This window comes from Mustela erminea, chromosome 16 (assembly GCF_009829155.1).
Source record: "Mustela erminea isolate mMusErm1 chromosome 16, mMusErm1.Pri, whole genome shotgun sequence".
NCBI lineage: Eukaryota > Metazoa > Chordata > Mammalia > Carnivora > Mustelidae > Mustela > Mustela erminea.
In genome coordinates, this window is record NC_045629.1 from 45,685,930 (window position 1) to 45,707,247 (window position 21,318).

At 37.6% G+C, this 21,318-nt stretch overlaps 1 protein-coding gene across 3 annotated transcripts in view; it reads left to right on the top strand.

The window, feature by feature from the left end:
• Positions 1-21,318, top strand: part of CPQ (carboxypeptidase Q) — a 449,400-nt gene that overhangs the window by 82,767 nt on the left and 345,315 nt on the right. For all 3 annotated transcript variants that reach the window (XM_032316614.1, XM_032316615.1, XM_032316616.1), the window contains exon 3: positions 12,348-12,814. In XM_032316614.1, coding sequence (XP_032172505.1) covers positions 12,382-12,814 — 433 coding nt within the window. In that variant the 5' untranslated portion in view covers positions 12,348-12,381. The remainder of the gene's footprint in view (positions 1-12,347; positions 12,815-21,318) is intronic.

Consider the following 21,318-nt stretch of genomic DNA (forward strand, 5'->3'; position numbering starts at 1 on the left):
GGTTCATGGTTGATTTCGTTTGTTGGAATTTTAATCATATTGTTTCACTTAAGCAGCTGTAAGGGAACTTTCTATGTATTTCTCTCAGTCCCATCATGATGTAGGTCAAAAGTCAGTTACGTTTGGCTATACGAACAAATATGCCTATGAAGAACAGTTGGAATTTAGGCTACGTCGTTTTATACACTGAAAAAACTCTGCAGGAATAAAGAAATCCAGAAAATGAGCCCAATTAATTTTTTTAGAAGGCAAACTCAAAAACCACTCACTGGTAAACAGTAAAATGTCAAGGACACAAAATGAGTCAGCAGAGTGGTTCGTTACTGATGGCATGAGGAGGGATCAGAGGGAGTTCACCTGACATCTATAGAGTCAGGCCATGAGTGATTCAGTATGGTGGGTGGGAGGAGCAGCGTCTCTTGGTGGGCCTCTCCCAGCAGGTGGTTCAACCCCACAGTTCCTAGGATTCCTTCTGGGAAGCACTGCCTGTCAGTTTACCACTTACCCTCCCTCCCATCACCTCACTAACCTGCTGTCACTGTACTAACTTCCAGAACCAGGGGGAAAAAAGGGAGTATCATGTACTGGCTTCTTTGCCTGGCTATGAGGATTTGTCTGTCTTCCTTCAGTCCTCCTCCCTTTTCTCTATGACGCCCATACCTTATTCAGGATGATATGTTCAATGGCAGAGATGTTGGAAATAAAGCCTCTTTATCTTGGCTCTTAGACAAATAAAGGCAAAGCTGTTAGAAACAGGTGAATCCTAGTCTAAGATGGTAAGAGAGGTGGGCCTGGGACACTCCTTTCCCTGTTTTGGAGTTGGACCAGTTCTGGTTCACTCTTGTATGGTTTTTTCCAGAAATGCAAATAAGTGTTATGATTTTTTTTTTAATGCTTAAAAAGGAGTCAGGTAGGTAGGTCTTTTATTTAACTTCTTATTTTGAAATAATTATAGACATGTATATTGTCACAAAAATAATACAGAGAGATCCTGTTGTGTCCTTCCACCAGCTTTCCCATAGTGGGAACATCTGTGACTATAGTATATCAAAACCAGGAAATTGCCTTTGGGAGAATCCATAGACTTTGTTCACATCTCACCAGTTTTTATCAGGGACTTTCAAAAGATTTCAAACTCTGTGGTATTTTTTTTTTTCTTAGTGAGTAGAGTTGAAGGTGCAGTGGGAGCAAAGGTTCTTCTCTGGTCTCTCCCTTTTTTTACTGTCCTGCTCTCCTGTCCCCCATCATGTGAAAAATAGGTACTAGAAAACTAATGTGAACAAATAAACAGTATGAATGCTTACTCCAAAAAGCAGTAAGTTAGGTGCCCATGTGGACACAAATGCTTGTAAGAAATGGTCTTATAGCTGGGAATTATCTGCTTATACAGAAAGGTTCAGCTCAAGAGGGTACACATTACTGAGTACTTTTTGAATTTTAAAGAGAGAAGAGCTACTCTTCAGCCTGGAATGTACATCCACTCCACCTTCCCAACCCATATACCTGCTAGCTCTTAGAGTTTACCCAAACTAATTCAGATGTCTCCTCCTACATTTCCTGCCTATGTTTATTGAGTACTAAATGTCAGGTCAGTGCCAGATCCTATGGATTCAAAGATGGCTTCTACATAGTTCCTGCCCACATTAAGTCCCCATTTTAGTGGGAGAGGTATGCATTTTGAATATAAATATTTTGAAGAAAGATAACCACTGTAGGAAATAGAGGAGGCTAGAAACAGGGAGATGAGTTAGGAGATTGTTGTGGTGGTTCAGGTTGAGATAATATGGCCAGAAACCAAGCTGGTGAGGAAGATTTAGAGGGGAAAGGTGGGTTTGAGGGCTCTTTAGGACTTAAATTTGATAGCACTTAATGATCAAGTGGCTGAAGGGTTTAAAAGAGGGTAAGATAAAATAAATGAAACAAGATGGGATTGGGAGGGAGACAAGCCATAAGTGATTCTTAATCTCACAAAACAAACTGAGGGTTGCTGGGGGGAGGGGGGTTGGGAGAAGGGGCGTGGGGTTATGGACATTGGGGAGGGTATGTGCTTTGGTGAGTGCTGTGAAGTGTGTAAACCTGGCAATTCACAGACCTGTACCCCTGGGGATAAAAATATATGTTTATAAAAAATAAAAAATTAAAAAAAAAATAAAGAGGAAGTCAATCATGAAAAAAAAAAAAAAAAAAAAGATTTAAAAGAGGGTAAGATGACCCAAATGGTGCAGATGATGGGTGGTAGAAATGCCATGCATCAAGAGTGGGCACTCAGGGAGAGGAACTGACTTACGGGAAAAGTCATGAGGAGGGTTTAGATGTGTTGAGTTAGAGGTGTCTATGGGGATCCAACCTAAGAGAGCTTATTAACTTATAGCTGAGCTCATGCCGTGCTTGGTAAATGAAGCTTCAAAGTGAATGACCTTCCCATTTAGAATGTGTAGTAGGAGAAGAGGGTCAAAGAGAGAGCCCTAGGAAATAACAAACTTTAAAGAAGAGATGGAGAAAAGAGACCCCACAGAGAAAGGTTGGGAAAGAGAGCACAGATACTGGAAGAAAGGTGTTTGGAAAAGGAGAGGCTGTCTGTAGAGTTAAATGTTTCAAATGTCACTTACGATAGGAAATGAAATGTTTTCATTGGGTTTAGGGACAAGGGCATCCATAATGACTTTTGCGAGTTCAGTTTCAGTTGGCTAGTAAGAGGAGACAAACTGGTAGACTGAGTAGTGGTTTTTATGTATGACCCAATTAAGTGTTTGGTATAAGGTGATTTAGTCAAGTGCTAACATGGAATGCAAAGAAAATTGTGACTTACATTAAAAATTTAAGAAAATCCATAATAGACTGTTAGAGCGGATATCCAATCCCTTATTTTACACATAGAGACTTCCAATAAGTTGTTCAAATTCATACATCTAGAGAGGGACAGCCATGACCAAGTCCTAGGTTTCTTGACTCCCTTTATGAAAGCAACTTGTGAATATGCTACAGTTTAAAGGAGCAAATTCATGTCTGATGCAGGAAAAGTAATCACAAAAGTGATGAATCAGAGCCATATCCTTCTGTTGTGAAATATAACTACTTGTTTGATAAATTTATTCATTTATCCTATAAATATTTATTGACAGGTATTTTGCTATTTGCTTAGTATACAAAATAAATAAAACATATTCCTTGCAGAAAACATGCCCGGTGAATTTTAAAGCTGTAAAATATTATCGCTATTAAGTGATATATAGTCCGGCAGGGTGCCAGACACAGAAACACAGAGCATACAATCTGTTGTTGGCAAGGCAGAGATTAATCCTTCTGGGAGCTGGAGATTGAGGAGCTGGACCTTGCATTATGATTGCAACTTCTCCAAATGGAGGAAGAGTGAAAAGGCGTTTTAGCAGAAGGATAGCATGAACAGAATCAGAGAGGTATAAAGAGTGTTCTGTGACGTCAAGAACTGGTACGCAGCTTGTTGGGGCTTCGATGCCAGGGTGGGGGAACAGCAGGGAGTGATCTTGAAGACCGGCATATCCATAACGCTGAACAGTGAACAGTGGGGAAACAGATGTTGCAAGCCAAGGAGTCATTCGATTTGGGTTTAAGATAATTCTGGTGGCAATAAGGAAGGTGGGTTGGAAAGGGACCTGCCTCTAAGGCAGGGATATGTGTGAGGAAGTGTTTCAAATGAGGGATAATGAGGTTCAGTGCTAGGGGAGTGATGATAAGGTGGAGAAGAGGGAAATTAGTCAAGAAAGAACTTGAAGGTGGAATTACAGGCAAAACTTGCCAACTGTTCACCTGTTCTCCCTGAGAGAGAGAGGCACGAGTCCAATAACACACTGCAGTTTCTAACTTACTGAGTAGGGCAGGCATCAAAGGAAGAGAAGACTTGGAAGGGAAGATTCTGAGTTTGACATTGGATATTGGGAATGTAGGTGCATTTGGGAAATCTATGTAGACTGTAGGCTGGATCCTGGACCTTCCTTATGGTGACAGTATTAAAATTGTATTTAATTATGGACCCCCAAGAAGTCCCTGAAATTGTATAGCAGTTGGAAATGTATTTACAGGCACAATGAACAGAAAATCCAGCCAACAGTGGCTAAAACCAATGGAATGTATTTTCCTCCACTCACGGACGAGTTGGGGATGCTGGTATTGGTTCGGCTGCTCAGTGATGCCAGGACCGGCTCTCTAGGACTTGCCCTCAGGGTTACAGAGTAGCAGGCACAGCTCTAGAATTGTGGCCACTTTCTTGTCAGTGGCTTCTGTTTGGATCCCTTTGAGTAGAACTGGGTGCCAGGGTCTCTCTGGCTGGGAGGTTGGCTGCAAGAGTGAGGAAGAGAGTTGCCCAGTTCACTTAAACCACTAGTTCACTGTCCTGCTAGATGCAGTCCCTCCTTTTAAAAAAAATACTAATTTATGGTACGTGCTTTATTATTCTGAAGAAGCATCAGAGATAACCTGCTTATGTATATTTTTGATTAAATCAGTATGCTACCCTAGCTATAATATAGAGGAGGAATTAAAGGAATGTAATTTACGATAAAGTCCTTCACAATGTACGTCTGCAGGCATGACTCCACTAAACGGAATGAAGTAGTGAGATGCTTGTGTGGTGAACGTGACAGCAACAAATGTAGATGGCCCAGGGGTGTGGTGGTGGTGTTTCCTAGACCAGAAGCAGTGTAGTCACGGGTGTTTAGCTGATATGATGAACAGCTCACAGTAAGGTTCTAAACAAAATACAGCATAGGAAGCTTCCTGAACTTCTTGAAAAAGTCAACTTGCATGAAAACTATACACAAACTATTTTGTAGGTACGATGCAGTTAGGTTTAAGGCTCATGTAATGGGTTTTTCATGTTTAGAAAATCTGTGAAATGTTAGAGAGTTCTTAGTATACAGGATTGTATCCCACATCACAGTATGTCTACCGTCCCTGGCCCCTGCCAAGTAATTACTAATAGGACCTACACACTCTCATGACAATCAGAAATCCTCCCTCCCCCACCACATATTTAAAAAGAACTCCTAGGTGTAGCACCATCCATATTGAGAACAACTGTCTCAGACGAATGAGGCCGGACACTTTGCATTTCAAACAAAATTGAAGTTTGGTTAGCAAGAAAAAAGGGGAATGGCTGTAGAATAGGTAATTAATAGTGCCTGCCAATAGTAGGGACTTCGTCTTGCTCGTTTTTTCAGTCTTCTCTAAATTCTTGCACAGTTCCTGGCGTGTCATAGGTTCTCAGTGAGCTTTCTTGAATGATTGAAAGAATTGGCAAATAAGCTATGGAAAACGGAAGCCCAGCACTGCGTGAATTTTGAATTTCATAAAGGAAAGGATGATCTTCCTTAAGATGGTTAAAGGGCTAATCATTATAAATCTAGGCATGTTAGCAGGAGTCAGAAAGTGAGCTTTGATGTGCCACTGTCTGTGCCAGGATTTAGAATTTTTGGTCTTTCTGTTTGCAACACGCTCTGGAATGAAGACTAAGAGTTAAATTTATATCAGTGAACCCTGTTCAGCAATGGAAGGTTTAGGGGAAATATTTAAGTTTTCATGTAGGTAGTATATTCAGTCTTTAGAAGAAAAAAGTGACACAATTAAAAATCAGTGAAAGCCTCAGTCCCTAAATCCTACTCCTTCTGTCTTTTCAGTGTGTTCTCTTTTCATTGTGTCCCTTTCCACTTCACTTAATCTATTCATCCTGGCATTTCTATCATAGCCTGAGACATTTTTAAACAATAATATTCTAGGAAAAATATTTAGAAATAGAAGCAAAGGATTTTGTTTTGTTTCCTCAAAATATAAACCTATTATTAGAGAGAAAATAATTCACAGTAGGAGAAAAGTTGGTTTTGCTTCAGTTTGCTTCCAGATTTAAGTAGAAAAGAATGAAAATGACATTATAAAGAATTTTATCTCTTTTTATGAAAAAGATAATCTGTAACTATGGATCATGGAGACAATATATGAAAAGCAAGCCTTTCTCAAATAGTGCTTCCAATTTCCTTTGAATATATAACTTCTGCTGAATTCAAAGGCATGATACAGCATGGGTTTAAAATAGTTGTTTAAGATTTTGAAGGGCATAATATTTAATATTTTTATAGTTTGAATTCAAGTAAAGGAACAATGGCTTCAACCTTTGTATAAAAAATAAAGAATATGTTTAGAAAATGGGCAGTTTAAGTTTAGACATTTCAGATGTCCTGTAATTGTTCAAGAGTGCACAGGATTTTTTTTTTTTTTGTCAGTTAGGTTATGAGTATTTAAGAATTATAAATGGAAAAAAATCTTGAGCATTTTTATAAGTGAATTGCTTGACTAATACACCTTTTGTAAGCAAGGGTTACTTTTCCCTATGTGAAAATTCCAAGGACTAACCAGATAGTAACAAGTAGTGGCTTGTTTGAGGATTTTAAGGAACCTTGCCCTGATGTAGAATCTGGATGAATTCTCTGTGCTGAGGAGACAGGAGGAAGTGATTATGACAAAGAAAAGAGCCAAGCCTATTGAAAGATGAATGGATAAAGATGTGGTACACACACACACACACACACACACACACACACACACACAGGAATATTACTCAGCCATCAGAAAGGATGAATACTTATCATTTACATCAATGTGGATGGAACTGGAGGGTGTATGCTGAGTGAAATAAGTCAACATAGAAAGACAATTTTCATATGGTTTCACTCGTATGTGGAACAAACAGGGCAGAGGACCATAGAGGAAGGGAGGGAAAACAGATTGGGAAGTTATCAGAGAGGGAGAAAAATCATGGGAGACTCTTAACTATAGGAAACAAATTGAGGGTTGCTGGAGGGTAGGTGTATGGGGCATGGGGTAATTGGGTGGTGGACATTAAGGAGGCCATGTGGTGTGATGAAGACTGGGTGTTGTACTCAGCTGATGAATTGTTGAATGCTACATCTGAAGCTAGTGATATCCTATAAGTTAACTAATTGAATTTAAATTAAAAAAAAAAAAAAAAGAAGTTTGCCTTCCTTTTTTCTCCTCCCTTCATGCCCTCCCTTTCTCCCTTTCTTGCTTCCTTCCCTTTCCTGGTTGCTTGAGGGGTGGGAAACATTCTTTGTGTCCCCATTGCAGCACCGTAGGGCATTTTGCTCCATATATGTTGGAGCTTTACCAATAGATCTTCTCAGTCAGACCCTATTCCTACTGTATCTTCCACTGCCCACCCCCACCCCCTACCAGCTACTTGCCCTTTTCTCCAGAGCCCATGTTTTGTAAAGCCTCTGTGTCTTTGCTTAGGTTGTTCCTGTGTTGGGTTACCCAACCTTCTTCACGTGCCCTTCAGTACCCTTTAAACCTCAGCTCAAGCATTGGCTTCTTCACCCCCTCCTTCCCTCTGTTCCCCCAGAACCTTGTAACTGCCCTAGTTACAGGGATTTTTACATTCTGTCTTCCTATTTATACTTGGTAGCTCCAGGAGGGTGTGGGTATTCTCTCACACAACTGTGTCTTCAGTGCTTAGTAGGGGATCAATAAATTTTTGTTAAATGAATGGCGAGATGAATTTACGACCAAAACAGAACACTGTTTATGGTTAATAAAGAGGAAATGTTTGAAATGAGTAGTACTACTTGTCGTTGTTGATCACCATAGAATTCTTTTCTCCATTTGCAGACTACTAAAAAAAGGACTACTAAAGCTTGTTTAGTTTTATTTCACTGAAATGATGGTATAGGGATATATTTGTATTTCTGAGCCAGGGCAGACTAAAGTCTTTCAGACCAGCAGATCCTCCTAGTGATCCCCTAGGGGACTTTTCTTGGGTCGGTGTGGAGCCAGTGCTTTGTGGTAGATTAGAATGACTTCCAGTGATTGCATCATTCACGATTTTATCAAATTCTTTCTTTTGTTGGGGAACTATTCACGTGTTTATCACTCAGTGTGAAAAATGGTACATTTTGATTTTCCTAGAATTAGCTGTGAGCTACTAGGACTATTCCCTAGTACTAATATGGAAAGATATGGTACGTAAATCTGTGTTTATGTCATCAAAACCCTCCTTGATTTCATACACCAAACTATTTCTACTTTTGGCCTATGTCTTTTCATGCTGAGGAGGGCTGGTGTTTTTTGATTCTTTCATGCAGATAAACTGGTGCCTTTGGTCATTCTTCTCATTTGAATTGACTCCAAGTCCAGAATGAATTTTTTGGTGTATGGTGACCCTAAATGTGTGAATTAGGAGAATATTTCCTAAAACTGTCCTTGGTTATATTGGCCTTTATTTGGCTTTATTCTGTCTCTATATTTTACTATTTTAATTTTTATTATAGATCTCTATTTCTTGCTAGGAGTATATAATTATATATTGGGTTGCATTATTTTTTAAATTACATATTATAAATTGCCTATTATTTACGGTGTTTTTCATAAGTGGAAGATTTTCTTCCATTTTTGTTACATCTCCAACTGTTTACCACTGTTAGTAATAATTATTATTTTCTACTATTTATTAATGAAAACATATCTTAGTTGGGCTAATGTGCCTCCTTAAAAACAGTAATAATAAAAGATTCTTGCAGTGTGTCATCAGAGAGATATGTAATTATGCATTTTAGCCAAGAATTGCATCAGTAATTTTCAGATTATGTTCTAGGGAAAACCAGGTTTAGAATAAACGAATATTTGTTTAGTGTTTACTCATGTCAAGTGTTTCAGGTAATTTCTCACATAGTTCTCTACCTTTGATCTTAGTAAACTTTCTAAAGTACTAATATTACATTCAGAGAAAAACTGATCTATTGAAAGATAAAAAAAAATCTATCATCTTTTAAGTTAAATTACTTTTAAAAATAAGTATTTATTGCATTTGTGGGATTGAAGATAAACTGTAGTTAAGTTATTAAGAACAACACTCACAGATACTGGCTTATGTTTTAAAGTAATTACATCATTTTTTAGTGTCAAAATTAAATTAACTGACCATGCTAACAGGCATTAAGAATTATTATGAAAATGGCATGTTTTCTATTGATTCAACTTGACATATCTGCAAAAAGATCTAAAAGTGTTAGATGCAGGCCCTTAAACATATCTTCTAACCAGATTGTAGCCTAGGGATGATGTCCCATTGGTCCCTCTGAAAGCGGTCCTTTCTTCTCTGCCTAGGGGGCCATTACTCGAGTCTGTCTTGAGATGTCATGTCTTTTCTATGTAGCTTTTCATGATTTCTTTAGTTCTTTTCTGTGTTCTGGTGCTACTCTATATATGAGACTGTTTGAGTACATATTTTTTGCTATAGTTATTTGCTTCTCAGACTGCATTTGGGTGTCCCTCATTGAATTTCTGTTATTTGTAAATGCATGCAGTTTCCTATAAGAGAACAATTTGTGATCCTCCGGGAAGTCTGCTCTAGTTGGTCCAGTTACCTGTTTGATTGTACTTGCTGGTTTATCTGCTAACTAGAAATCACAGCACAGGTCCTGTTTCTGCAAAACAAGGGTATGGACTGGGAATGCCTAAGCTCTCCTGTACCACAATATTGCCATTATATGATTCTAATCCATCACTAGAAATGTATTGTGAAGTAGTTGACATTTAAGGGATGCTTAAAGAATTTTTAATGAGAAGTAGATACTTGTGGTTAGTGTTAACTACTTGATGTGTTATTAACTTTTTCTTCCTTTTTTGTACCAACACCACATTGAAAGAATGTACTTTAAAGAATAAATTGCAATCTGGTGAAATATTTTCATGGTTTAATAAAATTTAGCTTTTAAAAACAAGCATCAGTAATGGTGACTATAGAAACCAAGAACCTTGCATATAAATAGTTATAATAAGAAGGAGAACAACATCAGTATATAGTTTTCATAATTTTTCAGAATATTTTAAATATGATAGCAAGTTCTTATTCCTTCAGTTTCTTTGTAAAGGAGGCAAGACAAGCACTCTAAGATCTACGGGGATTAAGGCCTCATTCATTCCTTAAATGAAAATGTACTGAAATTCATTCCTTAAATGAAAATGTACTGAGAGTTTACACATGGGTGGAACGATTGAAGATATAATGATGACTGCTTGACTTCAAAATAGGAGAGTCAAATTCATCAACAAATATATTAGTTGATAATATTGTTAATTATGGTAGAAGCATGGAAAATGGTGCACATAACTCTGGAGAGTTATTTGGTGAGACTCCATAGAAAAGGTGATTTTTAAAGGATTTTCATTAAAGAGTGAGTGGAGATTTGCCAGAAGAAGAGGAGTAGGGTGAGGAGAAGGGTCTTGTAGGAAGAGGGAAGGAAAATATGTAGAAATTCAGTTATGATAGAGCCTGGGTATTGGAAGGACAGTGTCCAGTTCAATGTAGCTAGAGTATTACTGTCTGATATAAAGATAAATAAGTAAGTTTAAAATGTCAAATTTCATATTAAAATATAAAACAGGTGAATAATAATATATTTAGCCTAATACAGCTAAGATATTTGTTTTTTTCATACATAAGTATAAAGTATTCAGTTATAAAGAGTAAATCAGGTCTGTACTTTACACTTAGAAAACATCTCAATTTGGGCTAACCACAGTATCTAGAAGCTTCCATAAGATATGTGTAATGTTAAAGAGAAAACGAGGAACAGGAGACGGGAGAAAGAGAGAATGAGAAAAATAATGGAAACATTTGTAGGGGGCCTGGGTGGCTCAGTTGGTTAAGATCTGGCTCTTGATTTCAGATCAGGTCATGATCTCAGGGTCCTGAAGTCAGTCCTTGTGCTGGGCTCTGTGCTGAGTGTGGAGCCTGCTTAAGATTGTCTCTCTCCTTCTCCTGGCCTGTGTGCTTTCTCTCCCTTCTCCCTCTCAAAACAAAACAAAACAAAACAAAATAAAGCAAAACAAAACTTAAAAAAGAGAATGAAAACATTTGTTTGCTCTAGAGGGGGAAATGGAAAGATGAGGTTGTAGTTGTTGAAGCTGTATTTTGAAAGTCCCTGTATACTGGCTGAATTTGGAATTTATCCCATAATATAGTAGCTTATGACTGTGAGTCTCAAATTATCTTGGTAAAAGGCCAGTTTCTAAAATTTCAGATTTGTTGCAGACTGATACTTTTGCAAAATAGAAAAGCAGTGAATTAGAAAAATGAAATAAAAGAGACATACAAGGAGAAGCACCATTTTTTAATCATTAGATTTGACAAATGTACAATTGTTTAGTCAGTTGTTTATAAAGATGTCTAAATTAATGCTATCCAATAGAACTTTTTGTGGTGATGGAAATGTTATGTCTGTGTTTCCCAATATGGTAGCCACTAGCCACATGTGGCTATTAAGCATTTGAAATGGGGATAGCTAAAATAACCATTTTATTTGGTTTAATTCAATTTAAATTGAAGTAACTACATGAGGCTATTGGCTGCTTTGTTGCACAGCACTGGATGTGTTTACTCTTAACTTCTGTATCTATTACAGAGTAGTGAAATCCAGCTGTGGACTGGCCTTGGTCCCTCAGACCATACTTTAAGTAGTAGCATTGTTTAGAGCATGGACTCCAGAGTGAGAAATCCTTTGTGTGTCTGTGGCAAGTCACTTAATCGCTTGCTACTCCACGATCCTCATTTATAAAACAAAAGTTCGTATTAAGGAGAGAAGAAGTAGGTTGGGGGAAATCAGAGGGGGAGATAAGCCATGAGAGACTGTGAACACTGAGAAACAAACTGAGGGTATTGGAGGGGAGGAGGATGAGGGTTTGGATGAGCCTGGTGGTGGATATTAAGGGGGGCATGTATTGCATGGAGCATTGGGTGTGGTGCATAAACAATGACTCTTGGAACACTGAAAAAAAGTATTAAAAAAAAAAAAGAAGAAACTATCTCATAGAGTTGTTGTGAGGATTAAATGTGTAGCAGGTGGAATTAGGGAAGGCACCAAGAAAAGATGACAGTTGCTGGGGCCATACTGGATTTCAGTAGGCAGAGAAGAAAGAGCCTATCAGGTACAGGGAACTCTAAAATCCATTTGGATCATATTCTGTTAAGAGGGAGGGTCAGCAGACAGTATGGGTTTAACCCTGTCACTGCCACCACACTGCTAACATTCTTTGTTTCTCTTTCCTAGTTGTCTTATTTTAACCTTTTAGCATACTTTAAACTGGATCACTAGGTAACATGTGATTCTGTGGTTTTAATAAAGACTGCCTATTCAGCCAATCATTGCCTTCTTATGCTTCTTCATTCCTGGGAATTATGGTGCCTGAATTTGATAGTGGAATTTGGGCAGTGGCGGAGAAGGGAAGGAACTCCTGTTTGGAAAGCAGTGCCTGGGGTATGGCTGAGATTCTTTCCCCCTAAACCATGTTTCTTTCTTATACAGATTATTTTAGGAAGAAAACCGCCTGGAAGAATCAATGAAGTTCCTTCTTTTCACATTTGTTGGTGTTGTTCACCTTTTCTCCCTGAACTCTGGGAAAGCGATCTATAAGAATGACATCTCTCGGAGGACTTTTCAAGAAATAAAAGAAGAAATAGCCCGCTATAAAGATGTTGCTAAAGCAATCATCAACCTTGCTGTTTATGGTAAAGCCCAGAACAGATCCTATGAGCGACTGGCACTTCTGGTTGATACTGTTGGACCCCGACCAAGCGGCTCCAAGAGCTTGGAAAAAGCCATCCAAATCATGTACCGGAACCTGCAGGAAGATGGGCTGGAGAACGTCCACTTGGAGCCGGTCAAAATACCCCACTGGGAAAGAGGAGAAGAATCTGCTGTGATGCTGGAGCCAAGGGTTCACAAGATGGCTATTTTGGGTCTTGGCAGCAGCATTGGGACTCCCCCAGAAGGTATCCTTTGTCTTTTCAAGTCAATTTGCTGTGTACATTATAAAACTAGTGTCATGGGACCTAGCTGATTACAGTTTGCATGATTCATATTATAATTTGGGTGATAAGAAGGACAACAGAATCATTTCTCATTCTGTTGGCTAAATGAGTTCTCTTATATTCCTTTTTCTTCCTACTTCCTTTCCTCCCTTTCTTTTCTTTTTTTTCTTTCCTTTTTTTCTTTCTTCTATTTTTTTTTTTTTTTTTGAAAGGAAGTTTATTGTGTAGGGTCACTTTTTAAATGAAGATCTGCAACTATTGATCCATGATATTTACCAGCCCTATCACTTCGTAACTTGTAGCTAGTATGACGCTAGTTTCATTCTATAGAGCATCGAGATAACTGTGTATAGGATAGAAAAACTATAATTTCCTCCAAGCAGCCAGTGTACAGAAGTTTTTAGAATTAATAAAATGGGGAACAGATCGTTACACATGGAATTGATTTGGGTTAATTGTTGTTATAGAAGCAGGGGCCTCAAATGCAAGGAATTATCCAGGGTGAATTTCTACTTTTACTTATCAGCATCCTAGTTCAGCTTCATCAGACAACATAAATGATTAGATCAGGGATATAAAACTAGTCACTAGTGAGCTGCCAATCAGTCTTGAACTATTCATGGACTGTTTTCCTACAGGCTTTTCATGTATTCATGGACTATTTTCCTATGACAGAGGAACTATTTTATAGAAGCTAGTGGACATTCTCTAAAAAGTTTATAGAAAGTTTTGACCTTCTCTAATGCAAAAGAAAGACCCAATATAGAAATAGATGGTCAGTTTTTAAAAAAAAACATCTTTTTTGAGGTATAATTCACATAATATTCACTCATTTAAAATCTACAATTCAGTGGTTTTTAGTATATTCACAGAATTGTGCTACTACAGCTACTGTCTAAGTAGAACATTTTCATCACCCTGAAAAGAAACTTCATACTCATTAGCAGTTACTTTGCATCCCTCCCTTACCTCCCTTCTAAGCCCAAGGCAACCACTAATTTTCTTTCTAACTTTATGAATTGCCTATTATAAATATTTCACATGAACAGAATAATATATTGTGTTCTTTTGTGACTGGCTTTTTTCACGTAGTGCAGTGTTTTCTAGGTTTATCCATGTTGTAGCATCAATTAGTACTTAATTCTTCTTTATTGTTGAGTGATATTCCATTTTATGAATATACCACATTTTATCCATTCGTCAGTTGATAGACACTTGTTTTTTCTTATCTTTTGGACATTATGAATAATGCTGCTAAAAACTTTCATGCATAAGTTTTTGTAGGATATACATTTTTATTTCTCTTGGATATATACCTATGAGCGGAGTGGCTGGGTCATATAGTAACTCTACAATTAACTTTTTGAGGAACTGTCATACTCTTTTCCAAAGTGACTCTACCAATTTACGTTTCCATGAATGTATTCCAGTTTTTACACATACTTCTCAGTGCTTGTTATTGTCTGTCCTTTTGGTTACGGCTACCCTACTGGGTGTGAAGGCATATCTCACTGTGGTTATGATTTCCATTTCCTTAATGATTAATGATGTTGATCATCTTTCCATGTTCTTATTGGCCAGTTGTGTATCTCCTTAGGAGAAATATTTAAGTCCTTTGCCCAATTCTTAATTATGCTGTTATTATTGAGTTGTAAAAAGTCTTTGTGTATTCTGGGTACAGGTCACTTATTAGATGTGTGATTTATTAATGTAATGGTAATTGATGATAATATTGTTGCAGAAAAGTTTTTACTTTTGAGGGGCATCTGGGTGGCTCAGTGGGTTAAAGCCTCTGCCTTTGGCTCAGGTCATGATCTCAGGATCCTGGAATTGAGTCCCGCATCGGGCTTTCTGCTCAGCAGAGAGCCTGCTTCCTTCTCTGTCTGTCAAGTAAATAAATAAAATCTTTTAAAAGAAAAGTTTTTACTTTTGATTTAGCACAACTTACCTAAATTTTTTTGATGTTGCTGGTGCTTTTTATGTTATAGCTAAGAAACCTTTGCCTAAACCAAGGTCACAAAGATTTATTCCTATATTTTCTTCTACGAGTTTTATAATTTTAGCTCTTACAGTTATATCTGTGAATTAATTTTTTTAAAAGATTTTATTTATTTATTTGACAGAGAGAAATCACAAGTAGATGGAGAGGCAGGCAGAGAGAGAGAGAGAGAGGGAAGCAGGCTCCCTGCCGAGCAGAGAGCCCGATGCGGGATTCGATCCCAGGACCCTGAGATCATGACCCGAGCCGAAGGCAGCGGCTTAACCCACTGAGCCACCCAGGCGCCCTGTGAATTAATTTTTATATGTGGTCAGGTAATAGTCCAATCTTCATCCCTTTGCAGGTGGTCATTCAGTTGTCTCAGTGTCATCTATTGAAAAGGCAATCCTTTCTTCATTGAATTGGATGTATTACATTAATTGACTTTCAGACGTTAAACCAACTTTGCATTCCTGGGTTAAATTCCACTTGGTTAGAACGTATAATCTTTTTTATATATTACTGAATTCATTTTGCCAGTATTATGTTGAGTAGTTTTACATCTATACTCGTAAGGGATAATGATCTGTAGTTTTATTTTGTGTGTGTGTGATGTCTTCATCTGGTTTGGTACCAGGGTAAATTCTGTACTCAAATAATTGGTTGAAAAGTACTACCTGGTCTTCTATTCTTTGGAAGAATTTGTGAGGGATTGGTATTAATTCTTTAAGTTTTTGGTAGAATTCAAAAGCCATCTGGTCCTGGGATTTTCTTTGTGGGAAGATTGTTAATTATTAATTTAATATCTTTCCTTGTTATAAATCCATTCATATTATCTATTCTCAAGTCAGTTTTAGTAGTTTTTGTCTAAGAATTTATTTATTTTGCCTAAGTTGTATAGTTTGTTGGCATATGGCTATTTACGTATTTCCTCATAAGTATTTTTAATTTTGTGAGGATAAGGATCCAGATTACTCTTTGTTGTCACTTGCTTTCAGCCTGAAGAATTCCCTTCAGTCTTTTTTTTTTTCCCCTCAAAGCAAGTCTGTTAACAGAAAATTCTCCAACCTTTTATCCATTCTTATTTATGTATTTAATTTTCATTTTAGAAGCATAGTTCTACTGGATGTAAGATTCTTGGTTAACAGTTTTTTACTTTCAGCACTTTGAATTGTCATCCATTATCCTTTGGTCTTTGCTATTTCTGATGAGAAGTCACTTCTTAATATTATTGGGATTCCTTGTATGTGAGTCATTTTGCTTTTACTGATTTTATTTGTGGTTTTCATCGTTTGATTATGATGTATCTAGGTGTCAGTCTCTTTGCTTTTTTCTTGCTTGGAGGTTGTTGAGCTTCATGGATATGTCAGTGCTTTTTATCAATTTGGAAAGTTTTCAGCTATTATCTCTGTGAAGATTTTTCTACCCATTTTTGCTCTTCTGGTCCTTCCACTGTGAGTATGTGGGTACAGTTAATGGTGTCCCATATTATTCTGAGGTTCTGCTCATTTTTCTTCCCCCCTTTTTCCTCTATATTCTTTAGGTTATGTAACCTGTATCAATCTAGTATCAAGTTCACTGATTAATTATTTTGCTAGTTTAAATACACAGTTGAAACCTTTACTGAATTTTTCTTTTCAGTTATTATAATTTTCAGCTCCAAAATTTTTCCTGTAATTTTTATCTCTTTATTGATATTCTTTTTTATTATATTATGTTATGTAGTGTTGCAAGATTCATTGTTTATGTATAGCACCCAGTGCTATTGGTATTCTTTATTTGCTAAGACATTGTCATCATTCTTTTCTTTAATTCTTTAAGTATGCTTTCCTTTAGTTCCTTGGACATATTTCTAAAAGCTGCTTTGAAGTTTTTTCTCATATATCCTACAACTGGGCCGCCTAAAAGGCAGTTTCTATGGCCTGCTTTTTATCCTATGTATCAGTCACACATTACTATTTCTTTTCATGTCTCATTACTTTTTTTTGTTGTTGTTAAAAACTGAACATTTAAAATAATATATTCTAGCAACTCTCAGTACTGATTCTCCCTTTCTCTCTCTTGCCTACTGAAGATTGGTGGTGTTTTTGTTGTTTGCCCTTTATTTGTTTAATGATTTGGTTGTACTAACTCTGTGAAGTCTTTTTCTCTCACAGTGTACAGATTCTGATGTCCCTGTTTAGAGTGCTTTTTTTCCCTCCTTTTTAAACTTTTAGTCTGGCTCATGAGGAGTCAGCCCTGGATCCCCATAAACCAATTATTGGTCAAAGGTTGTGCACAGATGTCATTAGTCAGTTATATTTTCCCCCTTTACTGTTGGATGTACATGTGACTTGGGGGCTGTTATTAAAACTTAAGGGGTTTATGTTTTTGCCTCAAGTTCAGCTACAGCCTAATAGCTTGGAGGTTCTCTCTACCATCAGCCTTGAGAGGATACAGACTTGGGCATGCACATACTTTTCCAAGTTTCTAGGATCCAGGTGATTTTATTATTATCTTACTTAACAATATTTTCCTCTGTATCAGAATAGTGTATTTTTGTGTGTTTGGTCAGAGTGTGCGTAAGCCTTTTATGCCAGTGAAACCTCTGCCTTTTGTTGATGGATCGGTCTGCAGCTTGTAAAAGTTTTTCAGGCTGCCACATGTCCTGTTTTGATTATTCCTGAATATGAACATAGGCATAGCTTTTCCAATCACCAGGGTTTACTGTCATCCCAAGAGGGTTGTTTCTTTTCTTGTTTCTTTCTGTTAAATTTTGGATTGCTTGGTACTTAGCAGTATCATGAAGCTTCTGGCACTCTTTTTTTTTTTTTTTTTTTTTTTTTTTAATTTTTATTTATTTGACAGAGAGAGATCACAAGTAGGCAGAGAGGCAGGCAGAGAGAGAGAGAGGAGGAAGCAGGCTCCCTGCCGAGCAGAGAGCCCGATGCGGGACTCGATCCCAGGACCCTGAGATCATGACCTGAGCCGAAGGCAGCGGCTTAACCCACTGAGCCACCCAGGCGCCCAGCTTCTGGCACTCTTTTAAATGTTTTCTACCAAGCTCTCCATTGTTTTCAACAATATCCTTATGCATGGAATTATCTATGTTCTGCTCCAAATACAGTCACTATCCTGGGTAAGAACTGCAAAACTCTTCTTTTTCTTTGCTTGCCTCTTTGCTAGGAGAACCTCACTGCTTCCCAGGAACTAGGCACAGTGATAATGGCCTTTTTCTCCCAGAGTGGTATCCTTAACAGGTGCTGGAAGGGGAGGGTGATAGCTCCTGGTCTTCTCTGTTTGCCTCTCCCAGCGTGGGACCTCTGCTTATGAGTAGGCTGAGACAGAGATGATCAGGATCCAGGTATTATTGGTGCCTATACTTAGGGTAGGATTTTTACCATATGTTGGGTAGAGGAATAGGCCTCAGCCCTTTTGGAGTGGAGTGTCCATAATAGTGTTTTTGTAACATGGAGCTGGCCATGGGAGAAGGAAGCAGGTCATGGCCCAAATGCTGTAGACTCTCATTGTTCTCAGATTTAGTAGTTTTTCTTGAGTGAATGTTCATCCGTTTGCTTTAGACCCTTAAGACAATTTTGAGAGACTTTAAGTGATTTTTTAAAAAAATAGTTTTTCTCAGTTAAATGTTTTATAGAAGACAGACTGCCAAATTTCTTTCTCCATCATTCTGGAAGTACCACCAGGAGAGTCTGTTTTGCTTTCTTGGAGGTCACATGAATAGGTTACCTCTGAGGTATTAGGGGAGCCCCTCAGCTTGAGTTCTATAGTGTTGACCAGGAGTTTTGTTTAGTTGCCTCTGTACGCAGTAATCTGTGTTAGCTACCAGATTATGTATAACTTCTTTTTCCTTTTTGAGTCTTTCCAACTATCTTGAAAGGCTTATCCTTTTTTTTCCTCTACAGATGAGAAACCCAGGCTCCAAGAGGTAAGGTAGTTTGCCTACAGTCATACAACTAGTGAGAGGCCACCTGTCAAACTCCAAAGTCTATGTTTGTAGTTATTAGACTATATTGCCTACATACAGATATTTTAATGTTATTTTCATTTATATAAGGTTTCCCTTTTTAGCCATCTGACTGAAACAGATCTGTCTCAAAAGCTGCTGATATCCATACTATGACAGCAGAATATATTGGTGTCTGTACCTTCTTTTTGGACATGTTTTCTCATTCCTGTTTCTTTCTTATCCTCATTTCTCATTCTGTGGCTGGACTTGATCTACCTTGGCTATCTGCCTGGTATTGAAAACTAAGCCAAATTACTGATTGCTCCTGGGGCCTTCAAAACCCAGGGGAAGTGAGTTTTCCTTACTAGAATCTATTGTAGTGTTCCAAGACTCACTTTCACCTCACTCCTTATTCCATGGGGCTCAAAGTAGATAAACAGTTGTCTGGCAACTGGACTATTTTCAGCTCTGAGGACACTGGAGAGTTAGGCTGAACCAGGTATGGAAAAATTCCCACAGGAGACAGTGTGTAGTTAACACAAAGGGACCTCCAGATGCAGGTAATGGGTGCAGAGCTCGTCTCTTAGGAAACCCATGTTGTGTCCTTGGTTTAGCTGCCTACTAGTTGTGTGACCTAGGTCCAGTCTTTTAATGTGTATGGACCCTAATTTTGTCATGTGTATAATGAGAGATGTTTGACATTTGAACCTGTAAGGTCTCTTCCAGATTGAAAAGGTGGTGATTTTTATGAGAATCCACAAGGGATCAGTGAAGCTAAAGTTCAGGAGAGCAAGGCTTCTCTCAGGCATATGCTGTGAAGTGGATTCCTTATATAACCAGAGGTGAATTTTTTAACCATCTGATTCCAGAGTTGAATATTACAGTGTGTGTTAGTTTATTTGTGTGTGTGGGTTAGAGCTCTGTGAGTTATCTGTGGAGAATTGGAAGAAGACAGATGTAATTTGGCCAAGTAAGATGAAGATACTGAGCAAAACTTAGAGGTAAGACAGGACAAAAGTATAATTTCAAATCAATCCCAACATAACATAAAAGACGGGATTTAAATGTTTAAATGGACTGAGTGAAAGAATGAAAACCAGCAGCCAAATCCAAGAAAGGCTGATATATGGGCAAGAACAGGAGCTTGGGCAAAATATTGTTAACCCTTCCTCAGTAGACACAACTCAGTAGGTCTCATTAGATAGTCTCTGAACCCCAAACAGCAGATTATTGAGTACTTATTAGTCCTCTGTGGAAACTGGCATCTCTGTAGAGGTACTGGGCTTTCCCCAGATTTTATATGTTGCAAATTGTATTGGGAGCTCCTGAAAAACTGGACTGAATCTTAATCCATCTTTCTATTCTCAGCATCTAGCCCCATACTCAGTGCATATTAGTTATTCATTCAATGTTTAAGGAACAGTGAATTGTTTTAGGTAGGTCTTTCCTTAGAATATTAGTCGCCTGTAATAATTTAAAAAAATAGTGTTTCCTTCTACTTATTGATGATATTGTTGACCCATCATAATTTGCTTAGATTTTTCTGATTATATAATCAATACTAGCTTATTATAAAAAACATGTACATAAATATAAAAGTAATAAAAATCATTGTGATCTTTTCTCCTAGAATCATTGCTAACATTATAATTTTTCACTCTAATTTTTCCATATCATATATATTTTTATTTATTTTTTTAAGATTTATTTATTTATGTTAAAGAGAGTGTGTGTGTGCACATGTGAGCAGGGGAAGGGCAGAGGGAGAGGAAGAGAATCTTAAGCAGACTCCCTGCTGAGCACAGAACTGACACAGGCTCAATCTCATGACCCTGAGATAGTGACCTGAGCCAAAACCAAGAGTCAGGTGCTTAACCGACTGAGCCACCCAAGCACCCCATATTTTTGTTTTATAAATTTGAGATGAAACTGTATATATTTTTGTTTTTTTATGCCTTATATCATGGACATTTGCCACATACTAATAAATATCCTTTGAAATAAATTTTAACGATTACAAAATACAAATATACAATAAATAACATAACCAAAACCCTCTTGTTGGAATCCTGGTTACTTCTTTTTCTTTTTTTCTATGTTTCAAATAACATAGCTATACAAATCCTTTAATACAGAAGTAAAGAATAGATTTTTATTTAAAAAAAATTTTTTTTTAAAGATCTCATTTATTTATTTGACAGAGAGAACACAAGCCAGGGGAAGGAGCAGAGGCAGAAGCAGACTCCCCACAGAGTGGAGAGCCCAATGCGGAACTCGATCCCAGGACCCTGGAATCATGACCTGAGCTGAAGGCAGATGCTTAATGACTGAGCTACCCAAGTACCCCAAGAATAGATTTTGAAAGAAGAGATTTTTTATGTTTTTGATGAATACCAGAATGATTGGGATAGTCTAGGGAGTCTTAAGAGGGTGGCAAAAAATAACTTTGAAACTGCTCCTATAGATATAAAAATGGAAATAAAATTCCTTGAAACCATTTTTTCTGTCTAAATATTATTATGTAAAAATGTTAACATAATA